We start from the raw sequence: 20156 nt of genomic DNA, 5'->3' as shown, positions 1-20156 counted from the left end.
TGCCGAGAGGTAAGGACAGCTGCGATCAGACGGACCCCCGTGCGGGAGGTGAAGAGGGGATACACAGACACGCATGTAAATATATTTATATCCACGCATGTACACAAGAGACGGGACAAGAGCAGCTGCAGTCGGAGTGTTCAAGGTGTGCTGTGCAGCAGCAGCGCCTGGCAGCCAGCATGGTCCAACATGCATACGTGGACCTCTTCTGGGTCACCTCCTGTGCAAAGGCCTGTCTAATGCAGGCAGCACACAAGCAGATGACCGCAGACACAACACACCTAAAGCAGTCACGCTAATCACGAGCTACTTGGAAAAGTACATGGCAAAACGAAACAGCCGAATAACTTCTTTAAAACTTTTTTACCTATAAACTGGGCCCCCATTTTTTCTTTAAATGAAATAAAATCTGCAAATAAATGATTCCACGGGTATTGAACTTTATACTATTCATTGAGAGCTCTCAACTTTTCTTCTAACTCATCATTACAGCATTGATAGTAGTCGTTCATCACAGAGGGTAAAGAATATATGACTTTCAGCTATAGTGTTCAAGCACACTAACATGACGCTAGCTGACTAAAAGGGCTAAACTGTGATAATGCTGATCTAGCTGTGCGTGAGTGTATAAATGCGGCTATCCTTTATTATTTATGGCATGATAGATTTTCTTCAGATCTTCACTCTCTTTCTTGTTTACTGAAGTAGTTGACCTGGTTAGTTGTGGAGCTTTCGTGTTAGCTTATGTGTTAGCGTGTGTGTTTCTTTGTTAGATGTTCAACGCATATGCTCTCAAATGTGCAATATGTGAGCCTGTGTGTGTGTGCGTGTACGCGTGTGTGTGCGTGTGTGTGTACGCACCTTATGCTCCTGTGCAGACAGGTTGCATACCCCCCTCCACCATCCCATGCCCCAAAATACCCCCCCCTCCCTCGCACCCACTACGCTGCATGGCCCCCCAGGTTGTTACGTTCTGCTTTCTCAGGTTGTTCAGCTGTTGTAACCCTTAAAAAAAGGATAATAATAAAAAAACATGAGGGGCTTGGGGCCAGAAAAGCCACTACACATTTTTACTTTTACGGTGCACTTTTATAGCTTTTATTACTAAATGTGTTGTTTTTTTCCTCTTATGCCTCTGTAGTATCTGTAATCATGGGACACATGTCCAAAAAAGAAGCACTTGGGTGAGAAAAGCACCTTGTTCAAACAAATACACTTCTCTGTAACAGTAACACGCATTTTATTTCTTTGTTGTGAAATGCAGGAAAGCCAATTTTCTGCACAGTACAACTTGATCTGAATTACCTGAGTTAAGATTTAAAATCAGGGGATGTTTGAGAATATTTGCCATTTTTCACAAGTCCTGAGTGTTGTTAGTCACCTAAATGTTGATCAGAGGCTGTGATTTACTGAAGTCAAATTCCTTGTTTGGCACGCTCAAACATGGCGAATAAAAACTCTTGAATCTTGAATCTTATCCTTTAAATTCAGTCATCAGTGCACAAAGCACTCCAGGCCACTAGGGAGTGCTGTTATCTGTGTGGCTTCTACATCAGGAGGCAGCTGTTTGCTTGTGTCTGTGTCAGTGTCACACATGTGGAAGAAAAAACAATTGTGTGTTTTGATTATTCACTGCACATCTGGAAGGAGAACAGTGCTCTGAGGTTCACTCCTGGAAAACATCATATTTGATGTGGCTCTCCAGCCAAGAAGAAGAAGAAGAAAAAGTCTCCGGGGGAGCATGCAGGAAGTGTCGCCGCCGCCAAGTGAGGCTGACGGCGGCGCATCTGTCAACATCTGGAAGCGCAGATTGTGTTTGGCTTTCTAACAACTGGCAAAGGCACACACGGAGATTTTTTGATGGCCCCCGAGGGTGCGCTCTTTCCAATCCTGACACTTCCTAGTTGCGCTCCTCTGCTTTTTTCCTTGAGACAAAACAATCCTCCTTCGTGTAGACACACACACACACACACACACTCCTAGCCAGCAGACACATTAACGGCTAATGTGCAAATATGCTCGTGGCTCCCCCGGGGAGGCCGGCCAAGAATCGTCGTCTTACTTTCAGGACAAACATCTGTCCAGAGAAGGACAGTCACGTCTCTTTTCATTTGCAATCTCCGAGCATTCCGTTGTGGCACTGTGTGTGATGGGAAGTAGTCATAAAGAAGCTGGGACAGTACTTTTTGTGTAAACAACATAACTAAAAGGGTGCGTTTCCATTTGAAGATCTGTATTTTTTGTTGGGTACTGCTAAAAAACATGAGTCAGTGGGAGCGAGGCACTAACAAAAACAGATGGGGACTCGAGTCACTGTGACTTGGACTCGAGTCGACTCGAGTCGCTGTTTTGATGACTTGTGACTTGACAAAAAATGAAAAAACTTGAGACTCGACTTGGACTTGGAAGTTAAAGACTCGGGACTTGACTTGACTTGAGACACAATGACTTGAATGACTTCAGTGTTATTTAGTTTATGTTTTCAGTTTGAATATAAAATTAATAATACATTTAAAAAAATAATATCGATAACACAGTAGGAGCGCGGGCTGAGAAAGGCCTTGTCATGATTGGATCACTACCCTGTCAATCAATCAGTCGTGCCCTCTCTACCTACCGAACATGTTTATTGGAGAATCACGCCCCTTTATATCGGACATGCGCAAACATGTCAGCGGGAGCGGGAGCGGTACCGCGAGTCATCACCTTCGGCTATCGCAATTACTTTTATGACGGCAAAAGACGGACAGCACAGTGCGAGATATGCAACAAAAACATTTCGGACAGCCAGGCAACAACTTCAAACTTTGTCCGTCATTTGAAGAGCCATTCTGCCAAGTAAAATTTGCAACTCAAATGTGTCAGACACTGTTGGCAGACATTCATTTGTTTAGATTGAGCTGTCAATAAATCATTGTATGAGGTAATTTGTTTTTTGTTTGATTCCATGATGTATTTTACTGAATATCAGTAATTACAGTGCAAATCCAAATTATTGTCATATTTTTTAAACAGGTTAGACACATTGGACTTACTTAAAGTTTCTGATATCTTGTCTTTTCACTACTAAGATCAGATTCTGCGGGTAAAATTGCAATAATAAGGTGACTTGACTTGGACTTGACCTATTTAAGGACTTGACTTGGACTTGACTTGACCTATTTAAGGACTTGACTTGACTTGATTTGCCCAAGAAAAAAATGGCTTGGGACTTACTTGAGACTTGAAGGTTAAGACTTGAGACTTACTTGAGACTTGCACATGTGTGACTTGGTCCCATCTCTGCTAACAAACAATACAGGGGAAGGAGGAATCGACTCAAGTCTTAATTGTCACTGTATGGTGCATCTGAACTCCCTTTGCCCACTGATACGTCCCTCTAAAATTGCTATTATTAGTGCAAAATGCACATTTCAGTGACTTTTATGTGACTTGTTGACAGACAAGCTAATTTGGGATATGACTCAAGCACTCATGAGGACATTCGGTTGAAAAACAAATGTCATCTGTCAACTTTAGCAGACCAGATCGTTTTTGTTTTTTGTTTTTTTTTAATTTTGAACAAAACAGTACGTCAACACTGAAGGCAGTGTCCAGTTGTTGTTTACTTGGTCAGCCGGCTGAAAGGTGACACACGGGATGGACGCAACGCGTTACCCCAACGTCGGCTCGCCATATGGGGCAGGAGGACGAGAGCTAAGCCCTGTGGAAGTCCCAACACGTGGATCTCACAAACATGGGCAGATGCCACCTCTGTGGTTTAGCAAAAGCGCACACATGGATATATGCGGACACACACTAAAAACTGCCTCAACATCCTAGCGACATGATGATGGAGCTAATTGCTCAATATGTTGTTGTTTTATTTTGCTCTCCCAAAATAACAAAAGATAAGCTTTAATTATTAGTGCCACAATGCGATATTTCAACTTCTTTTGACCAAGCACCATGAAGCTTATTCTGGACACTAAAAATGCGAACGAAAATATAGTTGAATGACTAAGATGAATAATTTTGATTAGTTTTTAGAACAATGTTTTCCACATGTATTCTTATTTCACAATAAATAATACAAATAAAATGAAATACATTAAAAAATATTTTTTGTCAGTATTTCACTTCCTCAAGGTAGGTAGAACAGAACAGAATTACATCCTGTCCAAAACTTACAAAAAAAATCTCTAAAAACAAATTCAAGGCAAAAACAAGCTGCAATTTGGCAGCACTGAATATTAATAACACTGACAATAATAACAATGTGTGCAGCTCCCTCCACTTGGCCGCAGGCTCACACGGCTAACATCTGGACTGTTTGGCAGGCGAATTGAGGCGCTGAAAAGCCTCTTCCATGTTGTTCCAGATGCACACATAAGCGCACACACGCAAACACGAACACACACGCACACACACACACACACACACACACACACACACACACACACACACACACACACACTGAGAAGCATCTATACGTGCATATGTGCAAACATAAATACAGATGTGAACACACACACACAAAGCAATATCAACCCCACCCCCCCCCCCGCCCCAAGTGGCAGCTGAGGTGTGGCGGCCACGCATTGTTGGCACAGCTAGCATGTTGTCAACAGCTGGCGCAGGTTAGGCATTCCTGGGAATTGAAGCCACAAGGCAAATGTTCCCGCTGGCTCGGGGGGGGGGGGGGGGGGGGAGGGAGGTGCAGCGATGGTGGCTACTGACTGACACAACAGCGTCGCGCCCACAATGATGCGCAATGGGCAGAGGTGGCAGAACACTTTGCAGTTCAAGGCCCCATGCCATCGAAATCCAATTTTGTCCAATGACAATATGAGCCTGAAGACCTCGTCCGAGTTTGGCATCGGTGTGCCTCGTTGACGCAATGCAAAGGCAGAAAATCGAGCTCATCAAATGGACCTGTCATTGTAATGCAGAAACACAATGCGTTATTTTGTGGTTGCTAACAAAATCCAAGGCAAAAGGCCTTGACGGACTAAGTTCTCTGGCAAAGGGCAGCAAATATTGCTCTTGAATGTCATGCTAGTCTTGACAAGTTATTACACATGTGAGACACCCAGTTCCAGATGTAGCAAAGCAGCCCCAGAAAAAACTACCATAATTTTCAGACCATAAGTCGCGGTTTTGTTTATAGTTTGGGTGGGGGGGGCGACTTATACTGAGGAACGACTTATATGTGAATATTTTCAAACATGTTCAAAAAAAAAAAACAAAAAAAAGTGAAACTGCGATAAACGAACCGCGATGTAGCAAGGGATTACTGTAATTTGAATTTCAAGTGACGTCAGCAGTGCGGCGCGGCGTGGTGCGGCGGTTGTTTACAAAAAGGACAAAGATTGATCACGGGATGACGAAGATGACGAAGGGCCCCACGTACTACCGGCATCATTAGCGGTTTTGTTTCTAAGTGACACGGAGGACGAAGCGTTTAAAGGATTTAATGAGCCTTGAAAAACTATTATGGCTTTTACGCACGCCCGGTCCTACTCTACGGAGCTCTCTTTAACCTTCGTGGATGGAAGTCTGGGGCCGGCGCTCGGCCGGGTGGCTGTCCGGGGATGGTGGATGGGGCTCGGACATGGCTTTTACGCACCCCCGGTCCTACTCTACGGAGCTCTCTTTCACCTCCGTGGATGGAAGTCATGGGCCGGTGCTCGGCCGGGTGGATGTCCGGGGACGGTGGAAGGGGCTCGGACATGGCTTTTACGCACGCTCGGTCCTATTCTATGGAGCTCTCTTCCACCTCCGTGGCTGGAAGTGCCACCTCTGGGGATGGAAGTCCACGCCGCCACACGCCTGGAAGTCCACGCCAGTGCTTGGGGCCGTGTGGCGGTTAACTATTTATGTTATAGTTATTCGATATATTTTATTTCGTGTAGCAACTTGTATATGTTTTTATCGTTACAGTTCAGTAGTTGTTGGCTCGTTGAACTCTTGTTTTGTTAAATAAAGAGCCGTTTACCAAACCCACGTCTTTCCTTGTACTTTATTAACGCTACAATATAGTTATATACTAGATCTGTGGAATAACGACGAGGCTGACGTCAGGGCGCACGCGCGACGTTGTTGATAAAGGACGAGGAATTTGATCGATGGATTTAATGATTTAGAGTGACACAGATGGTTTGATAATATAATTGTTTATATAATAGTTATTTGATATATAATTTATATATATGGGCCTGTGGAATATTTTGAAGTGCAAGCGCCGTCAGCGGCGCGCACCCATTGTTGACAAAGGACGATCGATGGATTTAATGAATTGGAGTGACACAGATGGTTTTATAAACGTGTTATTTATGTAATAGTTTTTTAATAACTCTGAATGTTACGTCAGGCCCGTTCTCAGCTCTTTGTTTGTATTTATGTCACGTCAGCATACCTATCATTTAGCCTGTTGTTGCTCGTTCATGTCTGTTCTTGGTGTTGGATTTTGTCAAATAAATTTCCCCCAAAATGCGACTTATACTCCGGAGCGACTTATATGTGTTTTTTTTTCACGTTATTGTGCATTTTACGGCTAATGCAACCTATATTCCGGAGCAACTTTTAGTCCAAAAAATACGGTAAGCTTAATTTTTCATGTGTGAACATGACATTTTTTTGTGATCGGTCCACAAAACGGTTTTGTGGCTGTCAAGAAGCATGTTGGCAAAGTGGCGTCGCATTAGTATCAAATTATTTCACCAATTCTAACAGAAGACCACCAACAAATTAGACATTCCTTTCTGTATTCTGCCAATATGATTACGCTCCTCCTCAAAGATGCCACCTCACTCTGCAGTTGAGTAACTCAAGGAGCTAGTTGTGGATATTTCCTTTTAAGTGTAGTATGGGTCAGGGACTTAAAAAAAAGAACATGTCACAATCACTTTTTTGAAAGTGTGTTATGCTTTGGACTGTCTTCTGCCTGTCTGGTTGTGTGTATCTGTGTGTGTGTATCTGTGTGTGTGTGCATGTGTGTGTGTCACCGCCTGGGGGCTAATTTCCTCCACTGCCACAGCTGTTGGCTGGCTCCTCTGACATCTGTAGTGGAGAGGGACAGACGAGGCGCTAGACGGACAGATAAGACAGACAGAGATGGACTTGTACATCACATGTCTATGATCTCTCCCCAATAAACACAATGTGTGCACATGACAGTGTTGTGCATCTGCTATGGTCGCTCTGACACACTTGCACGCACAAACACCCACTTTGCGTCGGATCTGACCAGCGGCGTATGATATTTTGGTTCTTGCTGCTCACTTTGGTACGTCACTCGTGAAGCATTTATTTTGTTTTGCCTTTAATGTCATTTGTACAGGTCTACGACTGTGGGAAGAAAGAAAGAAAGAAAGAAAGAAAGAAAGAAAGAAAGAAAGAAAGAAAGAAAGAAAGAAAGAAAGAAAGAAAGAAAGATAATCTGTTTCTGCCACTTTTGCCTTTCTGAATATTTTAATTGATTTTCAATGGCACTCCACGTAGACACACTCTCATTTGCAAAGCAAAAAGGACACGGCTAGCAGCATCGACAGCTGGACAGATGTACAGCCCTCCCCAACACACCCACACACACACACACACATGTGCATCCAGCTTGGAGGTGCCATTAACCAATTTAGCTTCCAGATGTCCATCATGGAGCCACAGCCAAAGTTGCACAGCTCCATGTGGGCTTCACACACACACACACACACACACACACACACATACACACACACACACACACACACACACACACACACACACACACACACACACACACACACACACACGCACGCACGCACACACACACACACACATACACAAACACGCACACACACACACGCACACACACACACGCATGCACACACACGCACACACAGGTGTGAACATTCCACACACACGTGCTGCCAAATTTCACTGTGTGGATGCTGAGGCAGAAACGGATACGCACATATGTACCGAAAGCAGATGAGGTGAGCGCGTTTGATTGACAAGCACATATCTTGACTGAAACTTGCTGGCTATTTTTTTTTTTGATCATTTCAAAAAATGAGTCTGCACCATCTGGAAGACCAGCCAGTTTAAAAACACAGTTGTTCTTCTTTGTGTGACACACACGCACAAACACACACACTCACAAACATACATTAATTAAAATAAAACTAATATTATAACTAATACAAACTACAATGAAGCATAAAAATAATTTTCTTATTTCTCAAGAGGAGAGTGAGCACGCTGGTACATGCACCTAAAGTTGTTAACCTCTCCATAGAATAAACGCTCAAACGGCTTTCCGTATGTGGCGAGACCTACATGGGACCAACAGCGACCTCCAGAGGTTAAAAGGTGTACTGTAGGGCCGGCACACATCGCCAATCATGTGATTCAAGTGAAGTTAAGTAGTGTCTTATTTCTCGTTTTTCTTTCAAAGTCCAGGGGCTAAAATAGCTACAAACATATCAATCTGTATCGTGAAATACTTTGGGTTGTTACCACTTGCCCCATGAGCGCTTGCATGATGTGTGTGTGCCTGAGTGCACATCCACACACACAAGGGCCTCATTGTCCCACCGCGCTGCGAAAGTGGAGCCCCGGAAAACTGACAGGCAACAACAGGGTCGCCATTCATTTGCATTTGAACAAGTGCCGCGGCTATGACACCGCATCATGTCAATTCATTAGCCGCCTATTAGTGACGCCAATTAGTTTACTAGGACGCCTTTCGCCCACGCAGGATGCAGGACGCAGGACGTGTCCGTCTCCCCGCTGGGCAGACCTTCCGCCAAGGTGCCTGTCCTAGTGACCCACAAAAAGAGACTTTTTGTTAGGTTGTTTGTTTGTTGTGTTACGTTTTTAATGTTCATTGTTGTGTTTTTACTACATACAGACTACACTACATAAAGAATCATCATAATTAATATAGTTTTTATTTAGGTAATAATTATGACTGGACGGCACTATGCATGATGGACTGCACTAAAATACCTCCCTACATCTCCCTCACCAGTTTTTATTATTTTCTGTTTCACGGACAAATTTAGGATTACTAGAGTTCCTTTTTTCTTTTTCTTTTTTTTTAACTGAAGGAAGATGTATTTAATATAATATCATCGCACAGAGACGTGCCTGGCCTGGTGATTGTGACGTCAGCAGATGAAAGCAGTTCAGTTGAACGTTGGCTCAGTGGCACTAAAAATCATCCTATGAGTAAAAAAGTATAACTCAATGTCAATTCATAGTCCTGGATAATATTCAGTATTGTTATTTTTCGTGAGGGGTAAACTTGAAACCTGCTTTGGTGTCGAGGCGTTTTCACCGCTGTGCACCTGCACACTCCGGCCGGACTGCATTACCCATGAGGCACCGCGCAGCCGGACTCTTTTCTCTCTGCAGCCTGCGCTCCCTGCCCGTCCTCGTCTCACACAGTCGCTCAACCAGTCGGTTTGGCCGATCCGCTTCTCCCTCCCTGCCCTCTCGGTGTATGTCTTGCCGCCTGCTCGGAGTCAACCTCCGCCGACCGACGAAGAACGAAGGCGAAAAGCAAGAAGGCACATACACCGCCCCCCCTCAGCTCCTGCTCCTTGTCGACCCTCCACCATTGGCTCCCAGCCTTGCCAGTCAAGTCCCAGTCCGAGTTGCGAGCTGTTGTGTGGGGAGAAAACAGCAGCCAGGCAGGGACGGAGGCAGCAACAGCTCGGAAACATCTGGCCGCCGCAGAGTCCCTCTCCCCTTCCCCTCTCTCCACAAGGCTGCTATGGAAAGCGACACAAAGTCGGCGTAAAGGGGAAGCGGGGGGGAAAGCCGAGGAGGATTCAGCGGGGGACGTCGGAGCGTGCTGCCTGTAAGTGGCGCTTGAAATACGGCGAGCGTGTGGAGAGCTTGAGGGAGCGAGTCAAAAGTAGCTTCCTTATCCCTAGCATGACTGTGTTGTGTTAGCTCGCCTTTTTTTAGCAGCTGTTGTCATAGTAGCGAGGCCTAAAGGAAGAAAGGAAAGTCCTACGGAGGACATAGCTCCAGTCCTCCACACGCCAGCTTTCTTTCGACGCTCGCCTCCACTTTTAGCCGTTAGTAGCTAGCTTCTCTCCGGGCTCGGCGTGGCTCCTTCACCGGGGGTGTCTTCTTTATAGCTTCGCCATCGTCTTCGAGCAGAAAAAATAACTTGTTAAATAAAATGTATGCATCACCATTACCTAGGTGGTAGGCATGTCACTACTACTTTATTGCACCGACTTGAAAGATGGCCACCTGCAGTGTTATTTAAAGTGAGCCGTTTGAAAAAGTTTCTCAAGATCAAATTGGGACGTTTTCATCTTCAGACGCAACACATCCATTCATTTTTAAACCTGGGGTTCTCAAACTTTTAAAGAAAAATCCAAGGACGTATAAGTATACTGTAACGACCAATTATTACTGATCTTTTTCAGTTTTTTCAGTTAACACCACTTGATGTATTCAATTTTTTATCCATCTTCCTCACCGATTGAAAGGTGATAGATCGACAGTCAGCACAGAGCTTTTTATAAGTTATGGAGCAGTAATGGGTGGAGTGTTTGTTTCGTCGGCGTCCTGGCCCTCATATGTATGAAGTTATTCAGAATAGAACTGGTGTCACAAAATCTAAACTACAAATTTTACCTCTCAAGTAATTCCCCTGGGCTTGAACGTGCTTTTCCAACCTCCACTGTCACACTTTCATGTATTCCTGGAAGGATTCTTATGGAATCCTTCACAGCACCGTCATCACGGCCAACTAGTTGTGATCCATATCTTCCAAATGGGCCGGGCTCAATGACCCTATTGGGCTTGGGGGGGAAAATCACACAGGGGCAGGTGAGGTGAAAGTTGTTCCAGCAACTCGTATCGAGAACTATCCAATGCTCAGTGCAGTGTGAGCATGCATAACTGATTAATTGGCTGATCAATTTAAAATATTTCTAATGAAAAAAAAAATCTTCTTGGATTCTTGAATGTTTACAACAATAAAGGTATGAATTTCAGGCAGAACATCAAAACTTTGAATTTCACCGGACAACAAAAACAAATTGCAAACTAGTAATGAATTACCTAGCAATTACTAATGAAATATAAACGTATATTGGGATTTTTCACCTGTTTTGGATGCTTTTGGATCACTAAATATGTCCCGGTTGAACATCATCGATTTTTCTGAGAAAGAAAATTAAAGCAGACGTTTCATAATTTTCAAAATACACGTGTGCACCATGTTGATGATGCCAAAAAAAGTTGTACACATTAGATGTCTTAAAGCTCTATTGTTGCCTCGTATCGTAGCTTGCCTGGGCGGGTGGGGGGTGGAATGAATGAGCGTCACCGAAGCGTGAGAAAGTGGCAAACAATATCAGCTACGTGTGTTTGTCAGTCGCAAATGTGCCTTTTGTCTCAGAGGGAGACAAAATGCTACTCGAAACAACTTGCTGGCCATCATTTGGCAACTTTTGGGTGCTTACGTTTAGGCCGGATTTGAAAAAAAAAACTAACCAGTGCTGCTGCTGCTGCTGCTGCTGTTAGTCGCTCATGTCATTTCCCAGCCAGAGAAAGACAGAGAGAGAAAAGGGGGGGGGGGGGGGCGAGGCGACAAAGTTGTTGGTTGAAATGAAAGAGGAGTCTGGTGGCAGGAGTGTAGAGGAGGCAGCATATGGCTGTAGAAAGAGCACAGCTGGAGGTAGCATCTCCATCTGAGGATGATGTCAGAGCAGCTGACAGGCTGCCATCCACCCACCGCCCTCCCTCCCTCCCTGGCCCTTTATTGTGAGACAGCCTGGGAGAGTTAGTGTGCGTGCGTGTGTGTGTGTGTGTGTGTGTGTGGCAGTTAGTAGCAGGCAAGAGGAGGAGGTGGGAGGTGGTATCTGGTTCCCCCTCCAACATCTCGGCCACTTTGCATCTGTCCCTCGCACTTTCAACAGTGAGCTGCTGCTGCTGTTGCTGCTGCTGCTTTTTTTTCCCCTTCCTCCTCCTCACACGCATTTGCCGGCTCACTCGCTACCCACTCACAGGACAGGCGAGAGAAGCAAAGGACGGACGAGCAAGCGAGAGGGAAAGCAAGAGAGAGAGAGTGAGCGCACACAAGTCACAGAGCTCTGGCTCCTCGGCCACGCTGGACCTCATCGAGTGGATGCGGACCGCTGCAGGTATCGGCTCCCGTGATGTGTGTGCGTGTTGCGTCGTGTGTCGGAAGAGTTGGCCAACGGTGTAAATCTCGAGTACGGACTAGATGGTGGTGTTTTAATTCCTTCATTATGTTCTTCCGCGGTTCGCTTTAAAGTCGAGATGGTCTTCAAGTGTTTGAAATGTTTTCGGTGGTAGTGGACTCGTAGTGGGATTACTTCATTTGTTTGTCACGGCACTCACTTCAAAGTTCTCACCAAAGCATTTAAATGTTCTCGTTTGGCAGTTGGTCTTACTGTTGTGCGTGTGTGTGGACGAGAAGATTGTTTAAAAATATTTAAAAAATCAAAACTGAAGCGCGATTTGAAATTTTCAAATATTCTCATTTTGGCAGTGTTACTGTTGTGGCTGAGAAATTAAGCCTGAGCATTCTATTTAATTTGTCTGTTATCAGCCCCGAGTGAGGGGTAGCAAAACTGATTTTTTTCTAAAAGTTGTCGTTTGGCTGTTGCTCGAGTGTGGAGTAGAAACACAAATTTGTCTCATTTGAAATTTTCTTGCAGTTGAAAGTAGCTCCATCTTTTGTGCTTCAGATTAGAGTACGGACTAGAGACACCGGGATTATTTTACATTCAGGTTTTTGTTGAAGTTGCGGAGAGTAAAATAATTGCTTGAGCATGGACTGGAAGTCAGATTTATACTGTATAATTCTTTGAGAGCGCATCCCTTATCACGTTATCCGCATGAAGCGTGCGGCTGTGAAATGTCAAAACACGAGTTTCTTCCAACGGCGCGACTTTTATTTATTCTCGAAAGCAGCGGCCGGGTGCGAGCGCTAACGCTCGCCCCGGCCGGCGCAGAAGAGCCTAATTTTGAAGTTGCAGCTTTGCGCTGTCCGAATTGGCTAGACAGCTGTAATCGCACTCGCCGCTCGTCTTAATCTCTTTATCTGGCTAGCAGCTGCCATATGGCCCCCGTCAGCTGGATCAGATGTGGCTAAGCCCCCCACCCCCCTCCCCTCTCGCTCACCCCCTCCCCGCACGCCCGCCCGCCCGCCTGCCTTCCTTGTCGTCCGTCCCCGGACCCCCCCTGAGCCGGGACGGGACCGGTCCATGCCCGCGTCTTTATTTTTAGGCATCTTAAGGATTAGGATTGATGCTGTGACGAGCGGGGCACTTACAGTGATTGTATCGTAAATCTTCTTCTTCTGGGCAGAGGAGGAGGAGGATGTGCGAAGGTTTTTCTCGTAAGACCACGTCTTGGGAGCGTGTCTCGAGGAGGGGCTAATTCACCCTTGTCCCTGTAAGCCCCCCCCCCCATTACACACCCCCTCCCCTGCCCCTCATTAAAAGTCGCGCACACGGCACACACACTCGTCCATTCTTACCGAGGCTTCATTCAAATGAGGCCATTTAAGCGTTCGGGCTAACGAGCAGCGCCAGAAAAGCCAGCGAGCGAGTGAGCGGCATGTATTTTCTCAGGAGGGACAAAGCGACGTGGTTAACAGGTGGGTCTTTGTAAAATGGGGGCCCACCGGGGGCGGTGGGGGGCTCGCTGGAGTTTTGTCAAGCCGTGCGCGGGCGGAGGTGACGCTTAGGTAGGTGCGTTTGTTGTGGAAAGCCGGTTACCTAAAAGGCGAGCCGGGCCAAAGTGGGCTCATAAAAATAACCAGCGTAGGAGCAGCGGCGGGCCACGCCGCACAAAAGAGCAGGCAGCGCCAATATTGCCGCATGCCAGGAAGGAATGTGCAGCACACTTGGATGGATTTTACTTTGCAAAAAAAATAATAATAATCTTTGGTTTGGGCTCCATGACTTTGGAAGTCCTTTTTAAAAGTAGCTCATTTGTATTTGAAAAATATTTGGATTGTTTCTTGCGTCAGGTTCCAATTTGTTGAGATGGTGAATTTGCAGTTTTCATTCAAAAGGATGAAAAATCCAATCATGCAATATTGTCTTTTTGAGCTGACCCGCTGATGTGTGCCGCAATGGTTGAATTTTTCCGAGATGCGCGTTGTGGCACTGGAGGACGATTAGATTTTTGTCCATGAATATATTTTTCCACACTATTCATATTAAGGTCTAACATCATTTTTGACATTTCTCACAACATTCATTTACACGGAGCATAACTGTCGACAAGAGCAAATTCAACTTCTGCCACTCTCTGGTTCGAACTGCTATAAGGAATTCCGTTTCACACTATATTCAAATTTATTTAGAAGCACTTCTTTTCTTGTACAATGCCGAGTGCCGGATAATATTAATAATCATAATAATAATTTGATATTTTTTCCACTAATTGAAATGAACCACAGAAAGAAATTACATTTTCCAACCTATCCTAATTTAATGAGTAGAACTCCTGGTTGCGGAACCACCCAAGTGTTGACTAGACAAGAGCGCAATCTGATTTTATGATATTTTTAATTTTTTCAATTCATTCATTTTCCACTGTACTCTAATTTAAGTGTTGAATGTTGAATAGATGAGCAAAATTTGATTTTTATTTTCATTTTTGGGATTCAACTATATGGAATTTTATTTCTATTTTTCTCTATTTTCTAATTCAATGAGAATAATAATCGATGACGAGAGTGTGTTGGATTATTGGACTCTCTGGTAATCAAATACACTAAAGTTAAGGCAGCCATTTAAACAGAAGATGGCTGTGCTCAGTGTACGTAAAACCCAAATAATATAAAATCATTTTCTGATGGTCTGTGCAGGTTATGAGGACAGCAGGATGGAGTTTCCCGACCACAGCCGACATTTGCTCCAGTGTCTGAGCGAGCAGCGGCACCAGGGCTTCCTGTGCGACTCCACGGTGCTGGTGGGCGAGGCGCAGTTCCGCGCGCACCGCGCCGTGTTGGCCTCCTGCAGCATGTACTTCCACCTCTTCTACAAGGACCAGCTGGACAAGCGCGACGTGGTGCACCTCAACAGCGACATTGTAACGGCGCCGGCCTTCTCGCTGCTGCTGGAGTTCATGTACGAAGGCAAGTTGCGCTTCCAGGACCTGCCTGTGGAGGACGTGCTGGCCGCCGCATCCTACCTGCACATGTACGACATCGTCAAGGTGTGCAAGAAGCGGCTCAAGCGCAAGGCCACTGCCACCGAGGCCGACAGCACGCGGCGCGAAGACGACGGCGCCGGCTCCAGCTGCTCCGACAAGGCCGACAGCTTCTCGGATGGCTCGCCGGGCCGGCCCGCCGCTGCCGCCGCCGACCTGAGTGACGATGAGGACGAGGGCAAGACGGCAGCTGCGGCGCTTTGGCTGAGGATGCCTTCCGCTGACAGGCCCGGAACGCCGGCCGCGGTGGCTCCAGTCAGCCCGTGCCATGGCGAGGCCGATGTCAAGCCGGCGTCGCCCGCTGGGAGCCCATCCAGTTCCACCGGATCCCTTTCGCAGAGGTCACAGCGCTCGCGAAGCCACCGCAGCAGGTTGTCCAGCGACGCCGCCGACTGCGTCTTGGACTTGTCTGTCAAACCCACGGTGGTCGTCAACCACCACGCCGGCTACTTTGGCGGCGGCTCCCCGCCGGACAGCCTCCGCAGCCCACCAGCCATCAGGGTAAAGGTGGAGAGGAGCGCGGCGTCAGACGAGGACGAGGACCTGCCTGGCGGGGACTACGAGATGGAGCACAGCGGCAAGACGGCGGGGCATGGCGGTGTGGGGGGCCCCCTGTCGGCGCAGCGGCGCCTGGGCCTGGAGGCGCACCTGTCGGCCCTGCGCGAGGCCTCGCTGGCGTCGGAGCTGGAGCGCGACGACAAGCCGCCCGGCGACGAGGTTCCGGCCGAGGCGTCAGCGGGCGGCGGCGCTGACGGCGCTCTGCTGCCTTACGTGTCCAACATGCTGGCGCCGCCCCACACACAGATCTTCATGTGCCCGCTGTGCAACAAGGTGTTCCCCTCGCCGCACATCCTGCAGCTGCACCTGAGCTCGCACTTCCGTGAGCAAGAGGGGGTGCGCTCCAAGCCGGCCGGTGGCGACGTCAACGTGCCCACGTGCACCATCTGCAGTAAGACCTTCTCCTGCATGTACACGCTCAAGCGCCACGAGCGCACGCACTCGGGCGAGAAGCCCTACACGTGCGCCACCTGCGGCAAGAGCTTCCAGTACTCGCACAACCTGAGCCGCCATGCTGTGGTACACACGCGCGAGAAGCCGCATGCTTGCAAGTGGTGCGAGCGCCGCTTCACGCAGTCGGGCGACCTCTACCGGCACATCCGCAAGTTCCACTGCGAGCTGGTCAACTCGCTGTCAGTCAAGAGCGAGCCGCTGGCGCTGCCCAACGTCAGGGACTGGGCCATCGAGGACAGCTCGCAGGAACTCTGGAAGTAGACGCGCCTGCCGCTGCCCTGCGCCGGCGTCGCCTTTCAAAGCGCCGCCTCTTGACCTTTTGTCCAGCCCCGTTGCAGCTTTGGAAAATGATCAAAATGGCACAAAAAGTACAGTTGACAGATAGCCCCTGCTGAGAATAGCGCCCCCCCCCCTCCAAAAAACCATGCAAGTAATTAACGAAAGGATATTTACCAGTGAACCCCTATCTGTCGCAGTGGGTCATTCCAGACCTGCCTGCAATCAGTGAAAAGTTCATATTAGAGAGTTGACACCAATTTGTGCTTTCTTATTAGTGGCATCATGCACAAAAACTGCTGATTCCAGGGAAAAAAAGGTGATTATACGAATAACAAACCTCAAAGGGGTGTGTGCGGGGGTTCACTGCATGTAAATTGATATCAGGAGAAATCTAGCTGCCTTTCAATTTACTTGCACAGGTTAATTGTACCTGACACCATCTAGCGGAAGAGTACATCATTGTCCTGCCCCTCACTATACGTGGCCGGCGGCTTCGATAGATAAACGATGAAACGAGATGAAATGGCGTGAAGAGATGCTCATTTTGGGCTGACATGCGGCTGCACGGCGGTTGGGAATTCGCCTTTGAAGGGGGCGTGGCCATCCAAGTGAGTCTTGCACTTTAATAGCACATGAACACGTTACTACTGACTTGGGGGTGGGGAGGTTGGGTTGGGTCATTGCATTCTCAGTGTCGCTGAAGGTCTGGCGTTTCAACTTTTTGTTTCCGTCTCTCATCTCACCACTCGGCCGGCGATACGCTTAACGGGTATCACCATGCACGCTTCGAAAGATGCGTGTGCATGTTTGGTTGCGCCTGTGTGTGTATTTGTATGTGTGAGTGTGTGTGTGTGTGTGTGTGTGAGAGAGAGAGAGACTGTGTGTGTGCGTGTGTATTCATGACGTTCCACTGGCACGGTGGCGAGCGAAGCGTGTTGCCTGTGACGTGTTCAGGGAGCGACTGACAACGTGAAATGTTGGCACTCATGCAATGCACAGCCTCTTTTTTTTTCTTGTTTCCAATCAGTTTGAAGTATTTTCTAACATTTTACAAATGATTTACTGATAAATAGTTTTCTTCAATCTAGTTGGCAGACCCTTTTGTTGAGAAAAGTATTTAATTTAAGGTTGTAAATTGTTCTGCTATAGTTTAAATTCATTTATTATTATTATGAATAAATTTATTGGAATTTTTTCCCCTTTTTTTACCTGCTGTTGTTGCATGACGTCCACACTTGTATATTTTAAGATTGTTTTTAAGACAATAATGTGAATTTGCTGTGTTACTGTACACATTGTTATTGATCAAATTTGACTTTCTTTTTTTTTTTTTTTTTTTTTTTTTTGCATATTTGTGAATATACGACTACTACTACTACTACTACTCCAGGGTGAAGCCAAGCTGACTACGACTGGTGGGGGAGGGGGGGAAACACGGAGGATTTTGTCCTTAAAAGTTGGCAATTTGTGGGCGGGAAATGTTGCTGAAGCTTTTGAAGCTGGTGTCAATGTGTGCACTGATTTCTGCTGTGTGTGTGTGCGTGACAAAAAGCACCTTTTTAAGCTATATTTTAAAAAAGAACGTTAAAATCTGTGCGTGAAAGATGCCTTTTAACTCCTCATTTGCGATTGAACATGTTTTTGTTATTTAAAAAAAAAAAAAAAGACAGAATTTATCCAAATCATCACTGGAGGTGTTTTCATCAGAGCAGAGTTTTAAAACTTGTGGGGTTGTTTGTTTTTTTTGTTTTTTTTAAACACAATTTTTAGTATTGGGGGATGGAGTTGAGTTTGGAATTTTAAAAGAATCGTTAAGCGTTTATACAATCCAAAAAAAAAAAACAAAGGAGTTGCTGAACGCACCATAGCCCTCAAGTGTGTGCGTGTGTGCCCCAAACCCACCCAGCCATCTGACCTGCTGCGGTTTGCATCATTACTGCTGTTGTTTTATTTCTTTTCTGGTTTTACTTGACCGCCTTAAACTGCTGTAGTCCAGGCTGATTGTTCTTAAGATTTTCTTTTGGAATTATTATTATTTTAATTTAATTGTATTTGTAATAATTTATTTGCGAGTGTCAGGCTGTGAACTAACCACACTCCAACTTTTTTGCCGTGTTTACTTGAAAACAAGGAGTGTGGGACTGTGGGTGGTCTTTTTAGAAAATAAATGTTTATGGGGGGCTTCAAATGTCTGGGGGTAAAAGGACAATCACCATCTGGGGGAATAAAAACAAGCAATTACTTTTTTCAGATCTATTTGCGCCCCTGTTGAGATTAAATACATTTGTTTTAGTTTTACAATTCATTTGAAATTGAGTTTTAGTCATTTTTAGCTTTGACAATCATAGTTTATTTTTCTCAAGGGGAAGTAAATTCAAATTGTGTTTAGTTTTGGTCATTTCCGGTGTGCTGTTGACGTTAACATTTTTCAATTGTGTGCAAACTGCAATAAATTATCAGATTCTTCACATTGGACCACTGCCTTTTTTTTTCCCAGTCATCATTTTGAGAGTCACGATGATTTTTGAGAAATAATAAAAATGAAATCATTTAGATTGTTTGGGGGAAATTAATTTTAAAAATAACTGACAATGGAATAAAATATACTTGCATAGATCAGTGAAGTATGTTTTTATCTATAAAAATATATTTCCTTGAATTGAAAATGAATCATTATCTTCCACCATTTAATATATTTATTTCCATGTCTATTGATCAAAATAATGTGGCCAAGTCGATATCATGGCTGCCATCATGATTTTCCTTCATTGTGACTCAACAGTGCCTCTACTGTGTGCATCCGATTAGTGCGGCTCCCCATTAATTAACGCTGGTGAACAAATTTTTAAATCAGAGATGCAAGTAAGATTCTCGCTGATAACGGCCATATCCACCCTCATTTTTTCTTTGATACATCAGGTTCTCATAAGATTTGTACTATGTTAAATATCATTCCGGTTGTCTCCCAAAAGGTGGAGCTTTTGGCGCTAGCTGCATGCGTAGGCTGCATGTGAAGCGTTCGAGCCATGTAAAAATTGTGCGGCAGCTTGTTGCGCACCCCCCCCTCTCCCCTCCCTCCTCCAACTCAGCTTGTAAAGCTCCTCAAGTAGTTTTGCAGCAAAGAAATGAGCTTTAGCTGCTCTTACAGATGCATCGAGAGCTGGGCAGCGTTCATTAGGCCACAGATGGCCTCCTCAGTAAGCCTACCTCACCCCAACCCCGCCCCCCCCCGAACCCCCAAGACGCGCACACACACATACTCACGCCATAAGCTGGCTGCTAATCTCAATGTCTGATGAGCGCCTAATTTTGCTGCGAACCTGAAAAGAAGTTCACAGTTAAACAGTCTGATACGCAGAAGGCATGCTCGAGTGCTCAAGTGCTCTCGCCTTTTCAGGTCATGAGGTCAGACAAGACAGATCGTGAAAAACATCATAACCTGACCAATGTTCATTTTAGTGCACAAGAAAAAGCCTTCAGAATCAGTATTGTTTGAGTGTTCTGTTTCATATTATTGTTGTGAATATGTTTACTTTTTTAATGTGTTTTTGTACATCAGATTTTACTTTAGGTACAACATTTTTGTTGTTTGTCTTGGTGTCTTGGTGTTTCCAAAAGGTCATGGAAGAGAATATCGCCGCCCTTTTGGTGTGGCGTTATTGATTGCATCGTTGAACATCTGT

General features: G+C 45.7%; 1 protein-coding gene across 5 annotated transcripts; it reads left to right on the top strand.

Annotated features, from left to right (window-relative positions):
• Positions 1 to 9178: 9178 nt before the first annotated feature.
• zbtb18 (zinc finger and BTB domain containing 18) lies at positions 9179 to 18948 on the top strand. Of its 5 annotated transcripts, none has more exons than XM_088385142.1 (3): positions 9180 to 9826; positions 12000 to 12134; positions 14840 to 17842. In XM_088385142.1, exons 2-3 carry the CDS (start codon positions 12119 to 12121, stop codon positions 16453 to 16455), a joined length of 1632 nt encoding a protein of 543 aa, XP_088241268.1. In that variant the 5' UTR covers positions 9180 to 9826; positions 12000 to 12118; the 3' UTR covers positions 16456 to 17842. The 5 variants fall into 5 exon arrangements, 3 of the variants coding, with proteins under 3 accessions (XP_088241269.1, XP_088241268.1, XP_088241267.1); XR_015860418.1 differs by lacking the exons at positions 9180 to 9826; positions 12000 to 12134 and adding exons at positions 13242 to 13618; positions 17864 to 18948 and having other exon boundaries at positions 14840 to 17081; XR_015860419.1 differs by lacking the exons at positions 9180 to 9826; positions 12000 to 12134 and adding an exon at positions 13242 to 13618 and having other exon boundaries at positions 14840 to 16789; positions 16893 to 17842.
• Positions 18949 to 20156: the final 1208 nt, after the last annotated feature.

Source organism: Syngnathus floridae, chromosome 9 (assembly GCF_059516105.1).
Source record: "Syngnathus floridae isolate MCC-2025c chromosome 9, RoL_Sflo_1.0, whole genome shotgun sequence".
NCBI lineage: Eukaryota > Metazoa > Chordata > Actinopteri > Syngnathiformes > Syngnathidae > Syngnathus > Syngnathus floridae.
Note: the sequence above shows the minus strand (reverse complement) of the source record. Positions and strands in the feature narration are given on the sequence as shown.